The sequence below is a fragment of the Sturnira hondurensis genome, unplaced genomic scaffold (genome assembly GCF_014824575.4).
Source record: "Sturnira hondurensis isolate 20B ecotype Veracruz unplaced genomic scaffold, ASM1482457v3 Scaffold0015793, whole genome shotgun sequence".
Lineage (NCBI taxonomy): Eukaryota > Metazoa > Chordata > Mammalia > Chiroptera > Phyllostomidae > Sturnira > Sturnira hondurensis.
Window position 1 is genome coordinate 1,494,990 of NW_028088424.1, and position 19,157 is coordinate 1,514,146.

At 37.3% G+C, this 19,157-nt stretch overlaps 1 protein-coding gene across 1 annotated transcript in view; it reads left to right on the plus strand.

The window, feature by feature from the left end:
• Positions 1-19,157, plus strand: part of DLAT (dihydrolipoamide S-acetyltransferase) — a 29,527-nt gene extending 10,370 nt beyond the window's left edge. Inside the window, exons 8-14 of the mRNA XM_037065574.1 lie at positions 4,626-4,693; positions 6,263-6,355; positions 6,702-6,809; positions 10,613-10,728; positions 16,130-16,292; positions 17,025-17,161; positions 17,720-19,157. Coding sequence (XP_036921469.1) covers positions 4,626-4,693; positions 6,263-6,355; positions 6,702-6,809; positions 10,613-10,728; positions 16,130-16,292; positions 17,025-17,161; positions 17,720-17,849 — 815 coding nt within the window. The 3' untranslated portion in view covers positions 17,850-19,157. The remainder of the gene's footprint in view (positions 1-4,625; positions 4,694-6,262; positions 6,356-6,701; positions 6,810-10,612; positions 10,729-16,129; positions 16,293-17,024; positions 17,162-17,719) is intronic.

The window sequence follows — 19,157 nt, forward strand, 5'->3', positions numbered from 1 at the left end:
TGTAAGTTTTTGAAAAAATTTTTGAGAAGACAGACTTTCTTCAGTTCCTCTGCTTTGTCACAGCACAATCCTTCATTTACATTGAATTTGGCAACATGTTTTTGCATCTAATGCCTTCTAAAATTATAGTCTTTGAGAACTTGCACAAATTCCCTACAAATTAAGCAGAGCATCTTACTATTTGCCTCAACAAAAAAGCAGTCACCTGTGCACTTTTCATTGAACAGCCTTCCTTCATCTGTAATTTTTATCCTGCCTTTTTCCCCATTGCTATCCCCTGCCCCCCCAACTCCCACAGTCAGTACCCCTCATTGTTCATGCCTATGAGTCCTCTATTCATGTTCCTTTGCTTGCCCCTTCCCCTTCTTCCCCCCACCCCCTGTTATTCCCCTCCCTTCTGGTCACTGTCAGTTTGTTCTTTATTTCCATGTCTCTGGTTTTATTTTGCTCATTTGTTTCTTTTGTTGATTAGGTTCCACTTATAGGCGAGATCATATGGTATTTGTCTTTCACCACCTGGCTTATTGCACTTAGCATAATGCTTTCCAGTTCTATCTATGCTGTTCCAGTTCTATCCTTAGCAAAGGGTAGGAATTTCTTCTTTCTTTTTGCTGAGTACTATTCCATTGTGTAAATGTACCATGTTTTTAAAAATATATATATATATTTATTAGAGAGAGAGAGGAAAAGAAGGAGAAAGGGAGAGAAACAATGTGTGATTGCTTCTCATGCACCCCCCTACTGGGGACCTGGCCTGCTACCCAGGCATGTGCCCCACTGAAAATCAAACCAGCCACCCTCTGGTTTGCAGGGAGGCACTCAGTCCACTGAGCCACACCAGCCAGGGCTGTACCAGTTTGATCCACTCATTTACTGATGGGTACTTAGGATGTTTCCAGCACTTGATTATTATAAATAATGCTGCTATGAACATTGGAGTGGATAGGTTCTTTTGAATTGATGATTCGGGATTCTTGGGGTATAGTCCCAGAAGTGGGATCGCTGGATGGAAAGGCAGTTCCATCTTCCATTTTTTGAGGAAATTCCTACTGTTTTCCACAGTGGCTGCACCAGTTTGCATTCCTACCAACAATATACTAGGGTTTCTTTTTCTCTACAACCTTGCCAGCACTTGTTTGTTGATTTATTAATGATGGCCATTCTGACAGGTGTGAAGTGATATTTCATTGTGGTTTTAATGTGCATCTCTCTGATGGCTAGTGATGTTGAACATTTTTTCATGTGTCTGTGGGCCCTCTGTATGTCCTCCTCTGTTCAGGTTGGGTTCTTTTTTTCTATTGAGACATTATGGAAGCCATGCTGGGATTAAAAAAATAATAATAGGTAAGGGACTTTATTTTTATTATGAAAATTAATTGACAGAAAAATAGAAACCAAGGTTTGGGCCCTTCCTTAGTTTTCTTGGCTGCTGATGCAGGGCGAGGCAGAGGGCCAATTATAAAGCATGGCGGGTGATGTGTGAGGCACTGCCAAGTTGTGGAAGTACCTTTAATAATCAAATAAGAATGCTTACCTGTCTTCTAAATAACATTAAACACCTAACATTGCAATGGTAGGTTGAAATATTATTGATGATCACTGTCCCATTAAGTCACCATGAGCACATGTAACGTCTGATGGTGTCAATTCTACTGTCTGCCCTTGGTAGGATAACACACTGGAAGCTGCACACGGCCATAAAATTGAAGCCACACTTGTGTACAAGTAGCGAGAGCATACGTACGTTTATTTTACATGACATTGTGACACATAATTACAAAAAAAATCTCATAATGTTTTAAGTAAATTTACAATTTTGTGTTGGGCCACATTCCTAGCCATCCTGGGCTGCAGGTGGCCCATGGGCCACGGGTTGGACACTTGTGGTTTAAGGGCTCATTCCCATGAGTCTGCTTCTACTTCAGACAACAGTTGTTAAGTCCTGGGACCACCCATACTTCTCATCCACTGGTTGTAAATCAGAAGTTCCTAAGAACACCCTCCACCTCTGGTTCACTAATTTACTAGAATAATTCATATAATTCAGGAAAGCTCTTTACTTAGTATTACCAGTTTATTGTGAAGGATGCAACTCAGGAACAACTAGAAGACATGCATAGGACAAGGTATGGGGTTGTAGGTTAGGTGGGGTGCAGAGCTTCCATGCCCTCTCTGGGGTTACCACCCTTCCAGCACAGTGATGTGTTTACCAACCTGGGAACTCTCCAAATTTCGTTATTCAAGAGTTTTTATTTTTATAAGGGTTTCAGTAAGAAGATGTGGTGATGAAATCATTGGCCAATGGTTATTGGGCTTAATCTCCAGTCCCCTTCCCCTCCCTGGAGGGACAGATTACTCAGCAAATTTAACTAAAATGTAATCATTTGGGGAGAAATTTTCAAATCTTAAATCCTGTTCAGAGTTTGATTTGTCTCAAAACTATCCTTACTATGTTTTCTTTTTTAAAGCGCTTTTACATCATTATCCCATTTTTCAATTTTGTAGTTGACATACAATGTTATATTGATTTTAGGTGTTCAACAATAAGTGACTAGACATTTATAGGCCTTATGAAATGTTCGCCCTGATAGGTCTCATACCTATCTGACATCATACAGAGTTATTACAGTATTGTTGAGTGTGTTCCCTGTGCTGTACTTCACATCCTGTGAGTGTTTTTATAACTGGCAGTTTTATCACTACCCATTTTATCCTCACAACGTTCATGTGAGCAGGAGCTGGTATTACCATTTCTGTCTTATAGATGAGACTGAAGACCAGATGAGGTTAAGTGATAATCATTATGTTTAGTCTATGTTTGACAACAACCCTGCATTTTTTATCCTAGTTTAGTATTCTTCTTTTATCATATTGGTTTATGATGGCCTGTTCTTTCTTAGGGTAATAGGCAAAAGAAATGAAAAGATCTTGACTAACTCCTAATAGAAAATTATTGCAGGTGACTGAAGGTTAGCATAAGGCAAGGCAGTACTTCAGCTTTCCTCCTTCTGAGGGCTTGTGGTGTCCATGTCAGCTTTGTTTTTAAGGGGAAGTTATGGTTTCTGTCTTTTGTAGAGGAGGGGAATCTAATAGGGGTACTGCTACCTCTGTTCCAGAGCTCCTGATGAGAAGAAACAGTCCTAGCCAACTCAGTCTTCACAATGAGGGAAGGGAGTTGGGATGAACTGCACTAAAGAGAATCCTTTTAAAAGTCTGCCTTGGGGGCAGATGAAGCAATTTGACCAAATTTTTTCTAGAAGTGGGCCTATATAAAAGGTATTTTAATAACTAAATTCTGAATCTCCTTAAAATTAAGATTCAAGATTATTTACTTGGGTCTGAAGTTAAACCTAAGAGATTATAGATGGGAAAAGGAAGGAAATTGAAAATAAAATTAAACCTATTAAGAGAACTTTGGAGATCTTTCCTCAGGTGTGGCATTACACTTGTTTTCTTCAGAGACTCTTAACACAGGCCAGTCAGTTTACAACCTCAGCTATTGGGTTGGCCAAAAGTTTGTTTTTCTGTAAGATGGCTCTAGTAGTGCTTAGTTGTCTTGAACTTCATTGAAAACAATTTTGTTAGCTTGTATTGTGACAGCTGTCAGATCAGCATGCCTTTTTAAAAAAATTACCAAAATTGGTGAATTTTTGTGTAGCCATTTTAGTATTGAAGAAGAAAGGTACATACGCAATTGAAATGGGCAAAAGATTTGTGCAGTGTATGGAAAAGGTGCTGTGACTGATCAGATGTGTCAAAACTGGTTCATGAAGTTTGATGCTGGAAATTTCTCTCTTGATGATGCTCCAAGGTCAGGAAGATCATTTGAAGTTGATAGATGTCAAATAGAGACATTAATTGAGAACAATCATTTAATCCATGTGAGAGATAGCCAACATACACAAAGTATCCAAATCAATAAAGTTATTGGTGAAAATGGGAAATGTGATTTTTATTTTATGGAAAAAACTAAACGGACTTTTTTGGCCAACCCAATACTATGAGAAAGCTGTGGAAAATGGACACCACATAAGGAATGAATGGTTCCAAAGATGAGATCATTATGACTGAGAGTTACTTACACTGTTCTGGGGTGAAAAAATGGACTTGCCTGATTTATCTAAAACAGTTGTTTCCATAACTGTGGACACTGTACAAAGGGAATTCTATATGATCAAATGAATCTAGAACCCAAATGAGATCTACTTCAGGCTACAAAAGGGGTTTTTTGAAGTAACCAAGAGGAGGCATCTAGACTTCCTTTTGGAGGTGTAAATTGTACTCAGCATTATCTTTATGCTGGTATGTCTCAATTTAAAAGTAAAGATGAAAAAATGAAGTACAGCTAATTAGATAAAACTTTAAAAGAGGAATGCTTGCTATAGTTAAAAAGCAAAGAGCCACTACAGATCGAGCAAGAACAGTCTGAATTAAAATTAATAATTGACAAAAGCTGGTATGTCTAGGGAGAACTTTAAGGAACAGGATTAAGACCTTGATTCCTTCAGAGAGTCTTTGGAAGAGAACCCTTATGAGCTTGCACTTCAGGATCACAGTGTTGGCCTCCTTGAGGAACAAGCAGTAGGCTGTCATCTGTTTGACTGTTACTTACGTATCTCTTCCAGGGACTGGACCAGAAGGCAGGATCATCAAGAAGGACATCGACTCCTTTGTGCCTACTAAAGCTGCTCCTGTGAGTTACACTGGCTTTTTTATTTCTCAGGTGGTCCCCTGCAAAGTGCTTTATTCAGCCTGTTAGACCCTTTCATACAGTATTTATGAATGAAATAGCCTAACCAGAATTGTGTTTTCTTTTGTCTAATGTCACTGGCTATAGTATATGGATATGAATAATACATTCCTCTATAAAAGCAAAGATGATAGACTATATTGACATGCTTTCCAAATTGGAGTTTTCTGAATAGTGATACTAAATTTTCTCTAATACATCTTTTTCTTTTTATTCAGGCCCTGTTATTTATTTATGATTTATTTTATTACTGATTTGAGAGAGAGAGAGAGAGAAACATCCATATGAGAGAGAAACATCAATAGGTTGCCTCCTGTATGTGCCCCAACTAAGGATCGAACCCACAGCCTTTTGGTGTACAGGGTGATGCTCGCTCCAACTAAGCCACCTTGCCATGGCTAGGCTCTAGTTTTTATTTATTTATTTACTTACGTATTTATTTGTGTGTGTGTGTGTGTGTTTAAATAATCATTAATCTCTTTTAAGTTTTTAAAGAAATTTTATTTATTTTTTGCCCTGGATGATGTAGCTCAGTGGATTGAGTGCCAGCCTGTGAACCAAAGGTTGCTGGTTCAATTCCCAGTCAGGGCACATGCCTGGGTTGTGGGTCAGGTCCCAGTACGGGGTATGTAAGAGGCAAGCACGCATTAATGTATCTCTTCCTTTCTTTCTCCCTCTCTTCCCCTCTAAAAATAAATGTTAAAAATCTTTTTAAAAATACTACTTATTTTTAGAGAGAGGGAAAGGGAGGGAGAAAGAGAAGGAGAGACACATCTATATGTGAGGGAAACATTGACTGATTGCTTCTTCTATGTGCCCCGACCTGGGACTTCACCTGTAACCTAGGCATGTTCCCCAGCCAGGAAGCGAACCAGTGACCTTTTGCTCTTCATTATGATGTCCAACCAATGGAGTCACACTGGTCAGGGCAAGGCCCTGTTTTTAAAAGCATGCTTGCAAGTTGTTTATTTAGAGTTTATGTGGCTAATTATGCCCACGAAGATTAAATTCACATAGCCAACTTCTATCGAATTGGTTAGAGTGCTAAGCAGTCAACTAAAAGTAAGGAAAATGTTGTAGTTACTTAGGTGTTTGCTTTAAAATAAAAGATTTGTTATTTTTCTTAACACTGTTCAAGAAAATGAATTACCTTAAGTTTCTCTCTTAATCCTTTCAATTTAATAATGCTTTGATTGCTTTTTTGGAAGATAATTTTGCTAAAATAAAATTATTTTGGCATAAACTAACCATTAAACATACTCTGGCTTAAAGAACCAATGACACTTAAAACATGATTACAAAATTCTAAGTATAAAAATTTAAAACAAAGCTCTTAAACAAGCACGTCCAAATCGGAGTCCTTTTTGATCTCTTGGACTAGAAATAGCTATTTTTCTGTAAGCCTTTTAATTTTTATTTTGTCATCTGTACAAGAGTTATAAGTAGTTGTTCCCAATTGCTTATGCTAAGGTTGAGCCCCAGTTACTAAGAGTATTTTTTTCCTTCTTGTAGGCTCCAGCAGCTGCTGTGCCTTCCCCGGCTCCAGGAGTGGCACCAGTTCCTACCGGTGTCTTCACAGATATCCCCATCAGCAACATTCGTCGAGTAAGAGTGTTATCATAATCTGGAACTTATGCTGTTGGGGGCGTATTTATTGCATCCATAGTTTAAAACACTAAGAGGTTTTTTTTTGTTTTTTAGTGCAGACTCTTAGATGATTAGTTTAAGAGATGTTTGGCCAATTAAACAGTTGAGATAAACAAATAGTACATCATGATTAAGTACTGTTAGAAGGGGCTAAGTATGGTATAGCCCTCCATCTTCCAAGTCTAATTATGCTTTTGAGGTAAGCATTACTAGGGAGCAGGGCAAAGGGGCAAATAGAACCCCGAATTAGGTGAAGTGTCATCTCAACTCAAGATAATCGACTTTATAATCTCTCTGATTTCAGGTTATTGCACAGCGGTTAATGCAATCTAAGCAAACCATACCTCACTATTACCTTTCTGTTGATGTCAACATGGGAGAAGTTTTGTTGGTGCGGAAAGAACTTAATAAGGTAAAAGGTCTGGAAATTCCAACTCTATAAATTCTAAAAATCTTGCTTTTCCCCGCCGAACATCGCCTTTTTTGCCCATATTTTTTGTAACAGTATGCCAATAGAGAATGGAAAATGAAGCTCATCTTAATGTTGAGTTGCAAAGACTATCCTGGAGAATTTTTATTTTTCTAACCCTTGATTTAAGCCTATAATTTACAGTTGACTTTGCCATGGATCCGTTTTAGCCTAGTAGAGTCACTGTGATTCTATGAGATGACTTGAGTTTTTTGATATGTAAGAAACAGTGTATTTACTTTGTGTTTATATTTAAGTACTACAAAGCACTTACATAGTGATTAGTATAAGGCATTTTTGGAAACATAGCCTAAGGCATAGTCTTTCTCCAAGAGTTATAATCTAATTAAGGAGATATACTGCATGTGGAAAAAAAAGAGGAGACAATTTTTTATTAAAGTAAAAGTATTCCTTTGTAGATCAGTCTCTTTGTGGTAATGCCCCTCATCTGCTAGATTATATCGTATAGTTAAGTGTTATAAGAGTTCAGAAAATGGGGAGACCAGTGAAAGTGGTTGAGGAATTCAGTGTGATGTAGGAAAAACTTGGTTGAATTGTGAATAGGAAGCATTTGGATTGGCAAAAAAGTTGAAGAAAAAAATTGACGAAAGTTCATTCTTATGATGGTGTATCATAAAGACAAAATGCAGTTTAAAAAGGAAATAACTTTAGCGTATGTGGAGATAGGTTACCTTTTCTAGAGTGGATATAGTTGTTGGTTTAGGGAACACCTCGATTTATACGCAGAAAAATTTGGACTTGATGAGTTAAACACTAAGTAAAAGTGACATGGGCATATTTTCCTGCTTGGGAGCATGCCCACACCTTTCTTCCCTCTGTGGCGTGCATCTTCACTGTTCTCTTTTAAACTCAAAGGGTCCCTAAGAGACTTGCAACCAAAGGAGCAATAGGCAGTGGCAGCTTGTCCCAAGCTAACTTCCTGAAGCTGTCTCCAAGGCCCCCTTTTCGCTGACTTTTCAGTAAGCTATAAGCAGCCCCGCCTGGGAGCTCTCCCATTGTTTCTTCTATCCTAAGCCCTTCCTTGTTTCACTGTCACCAGCTTTAATAACATACTGTCAACATTTTTTTAAAAAGTGACATACCAATATTTTAAGAAAAATTAGTCTCATAAATATATACTGGCATATCTTAATGACAGAGACTGTTCTTGCTTGTCATATAAGCATGAAGTGATGGTAATAAGGATCTGGATTGGGGGGGTCTGTATTAAGAACGGAATAGGAGAGAAATATAAGACATACTTAAGGAGATGCAAAGTATTACCCATATTCCTTAGAGTGGCACACAGGGCCTTACACAGGCTATTTATAACCTCTCTGATTTCCTCTCTCTTACTACTTTCCTACTTGTTAGCTGTGCTGCAGACACAATGGTTGCCTTGCTATTCCTCAACACTCTCCCTGTATACTCCTGCTTGAGGTCCTTAGCACATGCTGTTCCCTCTACATGGAATATTCTTTAGCATCCACTTGGCTTCCTCCTGCACCTCCATAAGGATTTGATTCAGTATCACCTCTGGTTTCCTCTGGTCACCTTATTCCAAAGTTAAGAGAAGGAGTGAGGTGAATGAGTTCTCTCTTTAGTTCTTTTTCGTAGCTTTATTTTTGTCCTTAGTTCTTAACTCTGTCTAACATACTATATGTTTCTCTTATAGACACCCCTTTAGAATGTGAGCTCCCTGAGAGTAGAGTTTTTATCCATATTTTTTCACTGCTTGATGTTCAGGGCCACAGAGTTACATGCCCAGCAGAGTAGACTCAAATTTAGGTGTGTGAATGGATGAATGAAGCAGTGAAGCATCAGCACAACTTTGTGCCTGGCCTCAGGGGTTACAGATGAAGGAATACTTCATTGTCAAAATGATAAAGCTACTTTATATTTTTTTGGAAATTAGACATGAAAAATATATGTCCACTGTACTGTTTTACTCAATTCTTTTAAAATTGTTTATTCAGATGTAATTAAATAGCAACAAGTCACCCATTTAAACTCTACAATTCAGTGGGTTTTAATATATTCAGAGTTGTAAACCCAATCACCACAATAAATTTTAGAACATTTTCATTACCCCTAAATGAAACTGTACATCCGTTAGTTATAACCTCTGACCCAGTACTCCCATCCTTCCCAACCCTAAACAAGTACTTACTTTTTGTCTTATAGATTTGGCTATTTTGGATGTTTCCTGAAGGGCTGGGGATGTTGAGATCAATTTGGACAATATTGCCATCTTAACAATATTAAGTATTCCCACCCTAAGAGCAGGGGATGTCTTTCCATTTATTTAGTTATTTAATTTCAACAATTTTTATATTAGAGTCAAATTTTTGCACTTCTTTTGTTAAATTTATCTGCAGGTTTTTCTCTTTTTAATAGTGTTGTAAATTTTGTTTCTACATTGTTTGTTGCTGTTTGTTGCTATTGCTTAGATATATAATTGACTTTTGTATATTGTATCCTGCAACCTTGTTTTTTATGGTGTTCCTTAGGATTTTCTATAGACAAAATTATGTCATCTGCAAATAGAGATGGTTTTGCTTTTTCCTTTCCAATGTGGATGCCTTTTGTTTTCTTTTACTGCCTAACTTCTCTGGCTTGCACATCTAGTACAGTGTTGAGCAGAAATGGCAATAGTGGATGGATGTCTTGTCTTGTTCTTGATCTTAGGGGAAAATAAGTTTTTCACCACTGAAGTATGATGATGATTGTAGATCTGTTTTATCATCAGGAAGTTACCTTCTAGTTCTAGTTTGTTGAATGGTTTCATTATGAAGGGGTGTTGAATTTTGTCAAACGCTTTTCTGAGTCTATTGAATGGTCGTGTGGTTTTTGTCCTAATCCTGTTAGGACATTATTACATTAATTGACTTTTAGATGTTAAAGCAACCTTGGTTTCCTGATCCAGTTTTATCATAGTGAATAATTCTTTTCATATATTGATGGATTTGGTTTGCTAGAATATTTTTTTGAGGATTTCCATACATATATTCAAAAGGAATACTGACCTCTAGGTGTTTTGTTTTTGTTTTTTTTCTTTTTTATTGTGATATGTTGGTCTGGTTTTGGTTATCGGCTAATACTGGCCTCATGGAATGAATGAGGAATGGTTCCCTCCTCTTCTGTATTTTTTTAAAAGAATTGATATTAATTCTTTAAATGTTTGGTATAATTTACCAGTGAAGCCAACTAGGTATAGGATTTTCTATGTGAGTGGTTTTTAAATGACCAGTTCACTTTCTTTAGTAATTATAGATCTATTCAGAGCTCCTGTTCCTTTTTAATTTTGTTTTGGTAGTTTGTATTTTTTCAAGAATTTGCCCATTTCATCAAGATTATTCTGATTTGTTGGCATATGGTTGTCCATAGTTTACCTATAATCCATTTTATTTCCATACATTAGGTAGTAATGTCTACTTCATTTCTGGTTTGAGGAATTTGAATCTTTTTCTTTGTCAGTCTAGCTAAATATCTTGTTTTCAAAGACCCAACTTTGGATTTTGAGGTAAATAAAAGTGAAGACATAACATACCATAGCTTATGTGACGCAGCCCAAGCATTGTTTGGCAGGAGACTTACAGCTATAAATGCCTACATTAAAAAAGACAAAAGAACCAACTTCTGGAATCATTTTATCCTTTCCACACCAGGACCCTTTCTCAAGATTATATCATTTCAGTATTTGGGAAGAGAATTTAAGAAACTACAATGGTTTCTTGTCTTTGCAGATGTTACAAGGAAAAAGCAAAATTTCTGTCAATGATTTCCTCATAAAAGCTTCAGCTTTGGCATGTTTAAAAGTTCCTGAAGCAAATTCTTCTTGGCTGGACACAGTTATAAGACAGTAAGTATAACACTGCTGGGGAAGGTGTACATCCATCAGCAGTTTTCGTGTGTGATGCAATATATAACCAGGAGTATGGGGGTCACGCAGAAATGGAATACAGAGAGGGAGATGACTTCCATAGACCAAAAAAAAATTGAAAACAATGTAAAACTGTTTATGAACCACTGCTAAATTAACGTACTAAAGACTACAAATTCTTTGTATGAGTTCAGGAAAGGGAAATAAGTGTATGAATACGTACAGTTAAGTTGATAATGACTCTTACAAAGCAAAGTTGATACAATTTTTGTTCATCAGTTAGTTCTGAACTTTAGAGGGGGAGCAAATTTGAAAACTATCCAGAAAACAGTATTTATTAATATTATGGTGGCATGTGACTAGCATGGTGCTCAGTGTCTTTCACATGTTGTCTCATTTACTCCTATGACCACTTAATGAGTCAGGTGTTTCACTCCCATTTTTAGATGAAGAAACTGGGCTATGAGTTAAATGACTTTCCCCCAGTTAATTTGTTAGTGAATAGCAGAACTGTGATTGGAACCAGGATTCTGATTTCTAAGCCTAGGTTTTTTTATATTGTTGTTATTAATTTAATTTTTATTAAAATAATAGTATATATGTTAAAATATTGCTGCATGGCTTACAGTGACCTACTCAGCCTTTAATCTGAAGTCCACTTTCAAGAGGCAAACACAACTTTCGAACGATTACTTCTTCATATTTCTAATAACTTTTGTTGCCTTTTCTTTTTATTTTATTGAATGACTTTTTATTAAAGAAGATTAAGATTTAGCTTTATTGTAGCCTCCCTAAACACAGACATACCCGCATCATCTGTGAAGTTGATTGTAGCACAAATTTTGATGAGTACTCAGTGTTAATATTTTTATGCCTATGAATATATTATGACCAAGACACGTAGTATGCCATGAGTACAACCAAACTGCTTTTAGTGATTGCCTAAGAGAGAGCTAGTTTTCTTTTTCTTTTTTAAAAAATATATTTTATTGATTATGCTATTACTGTTGTCCCATTTCCCCACCCTTCATTCCCCTCCACCCTGCACACCCCCTCTTCCCCATCGCCCCCTTTACTTCATATCCATGTGTCACAAGTTCTTTAGATTCTATATTTCCCATGCTATTCTTTAACTCCCCCTGTCTATTTTCTACCTACCATCTGTGGTACTTGTTCTCTGTACCTTCTCCCCCCTTCTCCTCCTCCCACTCCCCTGTTGCTAACCCTCCATGTGATCTCCATTTCCATGGTTCAGCTCCTGATCTAGCTGTCCTCTTAGATTGCTTTTGTTTTAGGTGTGGTTGTTAATAACTGAGTTTGCTGTCCTTTCACTGTTCATATTTTTTATCTTCTTTTTCTTAGATAAGTCCCTTTAACATTTCATATAATAAGGGCTTGGTGATGATGAACTCCTTGAATTTGATCTTATCTGAGAAGCACTTTATCTGCCCTTCCATTCTAAATGAAAGATTTGCAGGATAAAGCAATCTTGGCTGTAGGTCTTTGGATTTCATGACTTGGAATATTTCTTTCCAGCCCCTTCTTGTCTGTAAGGTCTCTTTTGAGAAATCAGCTGAGTCTGATGGGAAATCCTTTGTAGGTGACTATCCCCTTATCTCTGCTGCTTGTAGGATTCTCTCCTTCATTTTAATCTTGGCTAATGTAATGATGATGTGCCTTGGTGTGTTCCTTCTTGGGTCCAACTTCTTTGGGACTGTCTGAGCTTCCTGGATTTCCTGGAAGTCTATTTCCTTTGCCAGACTGGGGAAGTTCTCCTTTATTGTTTGTTTAAATAAGTGTTCCACTCATGGCTGTTTCTTTCCCCCTTCTGGTACCCCTATAATTTGGATGTTGGAACATTTAAAGATGTCCTGGAGGTTCCTAAGCCTCTCCTCATTTTTTTGAATTCTCATTTCTTCATTCCTTTCTGGTCGGATGTTTTTTTCTTCCTTGTGGTCCATTCCCTTGATTTGAGTCCCAGTTTCCTTTCCATCACTGTTGGTTTCCTGTGCATTTCTCTTCATTTCAATTAGTGTAGCCTTCATTTGTTCCTCTAATTTGCGACTAAAATCAACCAGTTCTGTGAGCATCCTGATCAGCAGTGTTTTTGAACTGTGCATCTCATAGGTTGGCTATCTCTTGGTCACTTAGAATTATTGGTTCTGGGGCTTTGAACTGTTCTTGAGGCATAATGTTTTGGTCTGTTCGTACCTTTTCCGTATGAAGGGCAGAGCCTTAGGTGTTCACCAGGATGGGGTGACCCAGTCGCTGGGTTGTGACACTGTATGTGGGGGTGGGGTCAGAGCAGGACAATGTCACTTGTTCCACGCTCTTTCTTGGATTTTGGTCCCTTCTGCTGCTTCCCTCAAGGAAACCTGGCCCCCCTTAGTGCCAGCTCCTGGGTGTGTGGGCCTGTGCACCCTCCAAGACCCTATGGGTATCTTCCACAAACTCTCTGTGAGCCTGGGAGCCTGTCCCAGCACCTTGACCCCAGAAGTCTTTAGAATTGGTGCTTTCAGGCTCTAATTCCCATTTCTGGGGCCCTAGCCTGAGTGGTCTGTCTCACTGCTCACTTTTTCACTTGGTTTATCTGCGTGAGAATGTGTGACCGTGGTCAACCAGCCACCTGGCGCCCTCCCTGGGTTCGCCTGTTGCCACCCCACACCTGGGCTCTTTCAACTGCCGCCTGTGCCTGCCTCTTGGGTTGGTCTGGCCGATCTTTCCTGCCCGACCCGTTCAGCCAGCCGCTGACTCTGCCCCTCTTACCCATCTGGCTGAATGGTTTGTTGTTGGACTTCCATGCAGTTCAGTTTTCTGTATTTTGGCAGCATTTTTATTACTAAAACTTTGTTGTCTTGAAACTTGGTTGTGCCAGGAGGCACAGTCTTTTTCTTCCATCTTGGCCGGAAGAGAGAGCTAGTTTTCTATGTATTCATCATTAATTCCTCTGAAACTCTTCAAGAGAACCCTAAACCATTTTTCAATTTGCTCAAACATATCAGATAATCTAATTCTAAATTTTTCCTTGGTAGCACCCTTCTTGGAGAACATCTGAGGGTCTTACAAATCCTTACATAATATATTAGTTTCCTGGGACTGCCATTATAAATCACACAAAATTGGTGGCTTAAAAAAATTTTAGTCTCTGAGTTCTGAAGGCCAGAGGTCTGAAGTCAAGAAGTTGGCAGTTCTGTGCTCCCTCCACAGCCTCCAGGGGAAAACCTGTTGTTGCTTTTTCCAGCTCTTGTGGCTGCATAATTGTTACTCTAGGTCCCTCTTCACATGGTCTTCTCTGTGTGTGTGTCGTCTTCTGTCTCTTTTTCTGCCAAGACCTTTTTACTAAATAGGTCATATTGGTAGATTCCAGGATCAAAACATAGACACATCTTTTAGAGAGCTGTTATGAACATTTGCATACAATTATGTGTTGACATGTTTTCATTTATTTTTGGTAGATTCCTTAGATTCGTTGAGTCATAGAGTAAATTTATATTTAACCTTTTAAGAATATCTGAAAGAAAAACTATTTAGATCAAAGTATTCAGGTTGCAGGGCAGTTTCTCAATATTGTTAGTTAATTCTTACCTATTTACTGTGTGATATCTTGGCTAGAGTCCAGCTGTGGTAGCTGCTAAAGGTCAGAAACTTTATTATCAGAGAGAGTCCGTTTGTTTGCATATGGTAAAATCTGCTGCCTCTGGCCAGCTTGGGCACATTGAGGGATTTGGTACCCGTATTCTCCTAAAGTTTGTGCCTAGAAAGAGCTGGAGTTTTTCATTCATGTGAAGTGTAACTTTTTCTCTATTGTAGAACATTTTATCAGGGGCCCTTAAACAGATGCTCAAGGATACTGTGATATAATTCAGGAGTTAGGGAACTTGGATGAGGAAAGAATCATTTTTTTCCACTAACCTATAACTGAAATTTAGTATTTTCTCCTGTTAAAAATGTAGAAAACAGCCCTGGCTGGTGTGGCTCAGTGGATTGAGTGCGGGCCTGTGAACCATACGTTCGCGGTTCGATTCCCAGTCAGGGCACATGCCTGGGTTGCAGGCCTGTTCCCGGTTCCCGGCGGGGGACACGCGAGAGGCAACCATATATTGATATTTCTCTCCCTCTCTCCTTCCCTTCTCCTCTAAATAAAAATAAATAAAATATTTTTTAAAAATGTAGAAAACAAACCAAAGTGCTATTAATAGTGCTTGTGCTAGTGACCAGTAAAAATCCATTATTTTCATGTCACATTATAGTCACTGCAGGTGTCTTAACATATTGTCTTTGCATATCACTGTTTTAAAATTATAGCTATTATTAGAACTGCTGCAAGATCTTGTTAATGAGTTAGCACACATACCGCTTTTTATTTTAAATCCTCACTCAAGGATATGTTACTATTTTAGAGAGAGAGGAAGGAAGAGAGACAGAGAGAGAGGGAAACATTGCTGTAAAAGAGTAATATTGATCAGTTGCTTCCCGTACACACCCTGACTAGGGATTGAACCCACAACCACTTGGCGTAATGGACAACGCTCCAACCAAGTGAGCCACCTAGCCAGGGCGCATTTTGTTTTTTCAATAGGTAACTAAACTTCAATATAGTTGTTTTTAGTTTTTTTGTTTTGTTTTGATGATTTGTTTCATTTTCTATGTTAAAAATATAAATATAGCCCTGGCTGGTGGGGCTCAGTGGATCAAATTCAGGCCTGAGAACCAAAGGGTTGCCAGTTCAATTTCTAGTTTAGGGCACATGCCTGGGTTGTGGGACAGGTCATGTGCGTGAGAGGCAACCACCCATTGATGTATCCCTCCTCCTTTTTCTCCCTCCTTTCTCCTCTCTCTAAAAAGTATATAAACAAAGTAAAAAAATTAAAAAAATAAGTACATTCTGAGATGAGACCTAAAAGCAGAGATGCCCATGGTGTAGAAGAGTGAGAATCTTATGTTTTGGGGCACCACCAACCTACATCCTGTTTCTCCCACAATACAGTCCTTTCCCTTTAGTTTTTCTTTCATATGCTCAAGCTCTGCTTGCATACTTAACTCCAGCCACTTTGGCTCAAAATCTCAGTTCTTTTTGTTTAATTCTCATTGAATACTAAGCCTTCTTCTCCACCTAAACCCATGTGTTAGTTGAGGCAGATGGGAAAGTTAGAGTGCATGTGAAACCAACCTACTGACACATCATTTTTTTTTTAAGTCTAAGTCAAGGGCAAGGGCACAGCAGGATATAAAAACCAGGAAAGGTACTGCTCGAGCTGAACAGTAGCAAAAACTGAAGTAAATGTCAATATTGTTGCTTAACATTCTTGCTTGACATATACTCTTAATAAACTATGTTGATGTTTATCGGGATTTCCTTTTCTTTTTTCTTCTTAAATAGAAATCATGTTGTTGATATCAGTGTAGCTGTCAGTACTCCTGCAGGACTCATCACACCTATTGTATTTAATGCACATATAAAGGGACTGGAAACCATTGCTAATGATGTTGTTTCTTTAGCAACCAAAGCAAGAGAGGGTAAACTACAGCCACATGAATTCCAGGTAAAGTATTTATTTACCTTCTAAATGTTAAAAATTATGTTATTTTTAAGATTGGCATATGCTTTTGTTGCATTTGCCACATTTTTATTCTGCTTTGTATTCTCACTGACACAAGATCTTGAAAATAAAGAAAATTGACTAACCTATCAAAGGCTGAAAATAGATGTTTTCCAACCAGTGTACAAAAGCCACAAAACTGACTTTTGTTTGTATTGTATGATTGCATATTTTAAGTGAAGAATATTTCATTCAGGCTATTTTATTCCTTTCAGCTTTAATGATATTATAATTAGCAAATAGTAATTATACCGTGTTTTTCGGACCATAAGATGCACCTAGGTTTTAGAGGAAAATAGGAAAAAATTTTTGAAACAAAAAATGTGGTAAAATATTTAATAACATAAATAACATAATATTTCACCAGTATAAATATAAACAGAACTCAACAGCAGCATTAACAACCATTATTCAATTGGGATGAGGAATGTGCCTTATAGTTCGAAAAATAAGGTACATAAGGTATACAACTTGATGTTTTGATGTATACATACATTATGAAATGATCACCACAATCAAACTAATTAATATGTCATTTCATGTATTTCTGTATTTTTTTATGGTAGTTCAGAGGCTTTTCTTAAAAGATTATCTTAAGGTTTTTTCACAAAATGTCATTTTCTTCTGAATTGTGCTGGCAAGTAATTAACATAATCTTAATTTCCCCCCCCCTAGGGTGGCACTTTTACTATCTCTAATTTAGGAATGTTTGGAGTTAAGAACTTCTCTGCTATTATTAATCCACCTCAAGCGTGTATTTTGGCCATTGGTGCTTCAGAAGACAGACTGGTTCCAGCAGATAATGAAAAAGGGTAAGTGTCAGAATGGAAAGGGAGCTATAAAATAATTTTCATTATATTATACCTGTTTTTGAGTCCTCCATTTTAGATTGACTGGCATGGCATACTGGAGCTTCAGGTCGAATCAGACATAAAGATAGAATGAAGTTTCTCAGGGCAGCAACTCTTCTTATTTTACTAAATGAAGTTAATCTTTGAGATAGAAAGCCTTATTTACCTTAAATAAAGAAGGGGTCACCGTGCTTATTTCTTAAAGATACAGATTGTAAATATTTAGGCTTTGTGGGTTATGTGGTTTTTGTTGCAAATAGTTTTATAAAAGCAACCATGGGCACTACGTCAATGAAATCCAGTAAACCTGCATTTGGTAGGATTTGCCAATCCTTGCTCCAGATGGGTTTTTGGTCTGTTTTCTTGAGGCCATTAATTTGGGCAAAAAATACACAGGACATGAAGATAGGTAGAAAAACAAATGTTACCTGGCTGGGATTATAGAGCCACAGTTGGCATTTGGGCTAAAATCCAGAGATTGCTTTTAGAACACCTAATAATGTTTTTCTCTCTTTCTAGATTTGATGTGGCTAGCATGATGTCTGTTACACTCAGTTGTGATCATCGGGTTGTGGATGGAGCTGTTGGAGCTCAGTGGCTTGCTGAGTTTAGAAAGTACCTTGAAAAACCCGTCACTATGTTGTTATAATTAACCCAAGCATTTCTAGTCTCTTCCAGGTTGCATTGGTTCATTGTTCTCAAGATATAAATGTTACTAAACAGGTGGTTCTTTTTATGTTAAAGTTAACCAGTTATTGTTAAGTCTGTCCAGTTATTTGTTATGATCATTACTGAATAGTTTTAAATACCAGTTACACCCAAATAATTGTGCACGTTTAGTAAACACCAGATTTTAAGCTGTGTACTCCCTAGTTAAGGGACATATGGCATAGCACTTTGGTGGTTAAGTACTTCTACTGGGAAATGTAAGGGTAGAATGGTGGTTCCATGTTGAGTCAGTATATAAAACTAACCTGGATAAAAGCTTGAGATTTTGAACTTTAACTGTGTCAAATGTTTTCCTTATATTTGAGGAAAGGAGAAGTCAGGAAAATTTGTTCTCTTGGAGAAAGGATTTGAATTGAAGCTCGATTTTAGAATTTAACACTAATTTACATTTTTCTCTTACGTGATCTTGGTTTTATCATATAGATGGGAAAAGTAAAGAGCTTCAAGGAAAATAAGTGAAATTTTTAAAGTAACATTTACTTAGACTTCGTCAATCATTATTTGTTTATTTTTCTATGAATCCCAAAGTGGTTGTTTTCCATTCTTGAGATGAGATATCATTATAAACTAGCCACTATTGTAAATGGGAATTTGTGTATTTAAACAACTTAAATGTAATTCTGAGCAGAACTCTACAATTACATCCAAATAAAAGAATATGGTTAGAGAATTTAATGGAGAAATTGTGAGAGTAGAATTTTACCTCAAATATTAATTACCAGAATTTACTACTCAAATAACTTTGGAAAACTGTATCAAGTGACAGTGGAATAAATGTACATACATAAAATATGGTTTCTAGCAAGATATGTGCCAAAGTCCATACATTTCTCAACAAGTTCTGTCTGAAAAGAAGAGGGGGAGACACGATGCATTAGTGAAGAGTTTAGAGTACTAAAAGATAATGACTAAAACAAACTGGTCATTTCTTCTTGCATAAAGTAAAGATTGCTAAATGTGTATTTAAAAAAGTGTCCTGTGTTTTCCCACCCCAGTGTTGATTTGTAAAATAAAATTAAAAAGTCCAAAAATCCTATTGGAGAGAAAAAAATTATTTAGGTAGCATACTACTATTTCAGCCTAAATATTTTTTTTCTATTTTTCCTTTCTTCTGATGGGGAGGGGAGTGATATTCAGGATAATGAAAATGAATTGGAACGTTATCACAATTCCAAGACTTTCTATTGATGTGCTTTAATAAATATATGAAATTGTTTGACTATTTAAA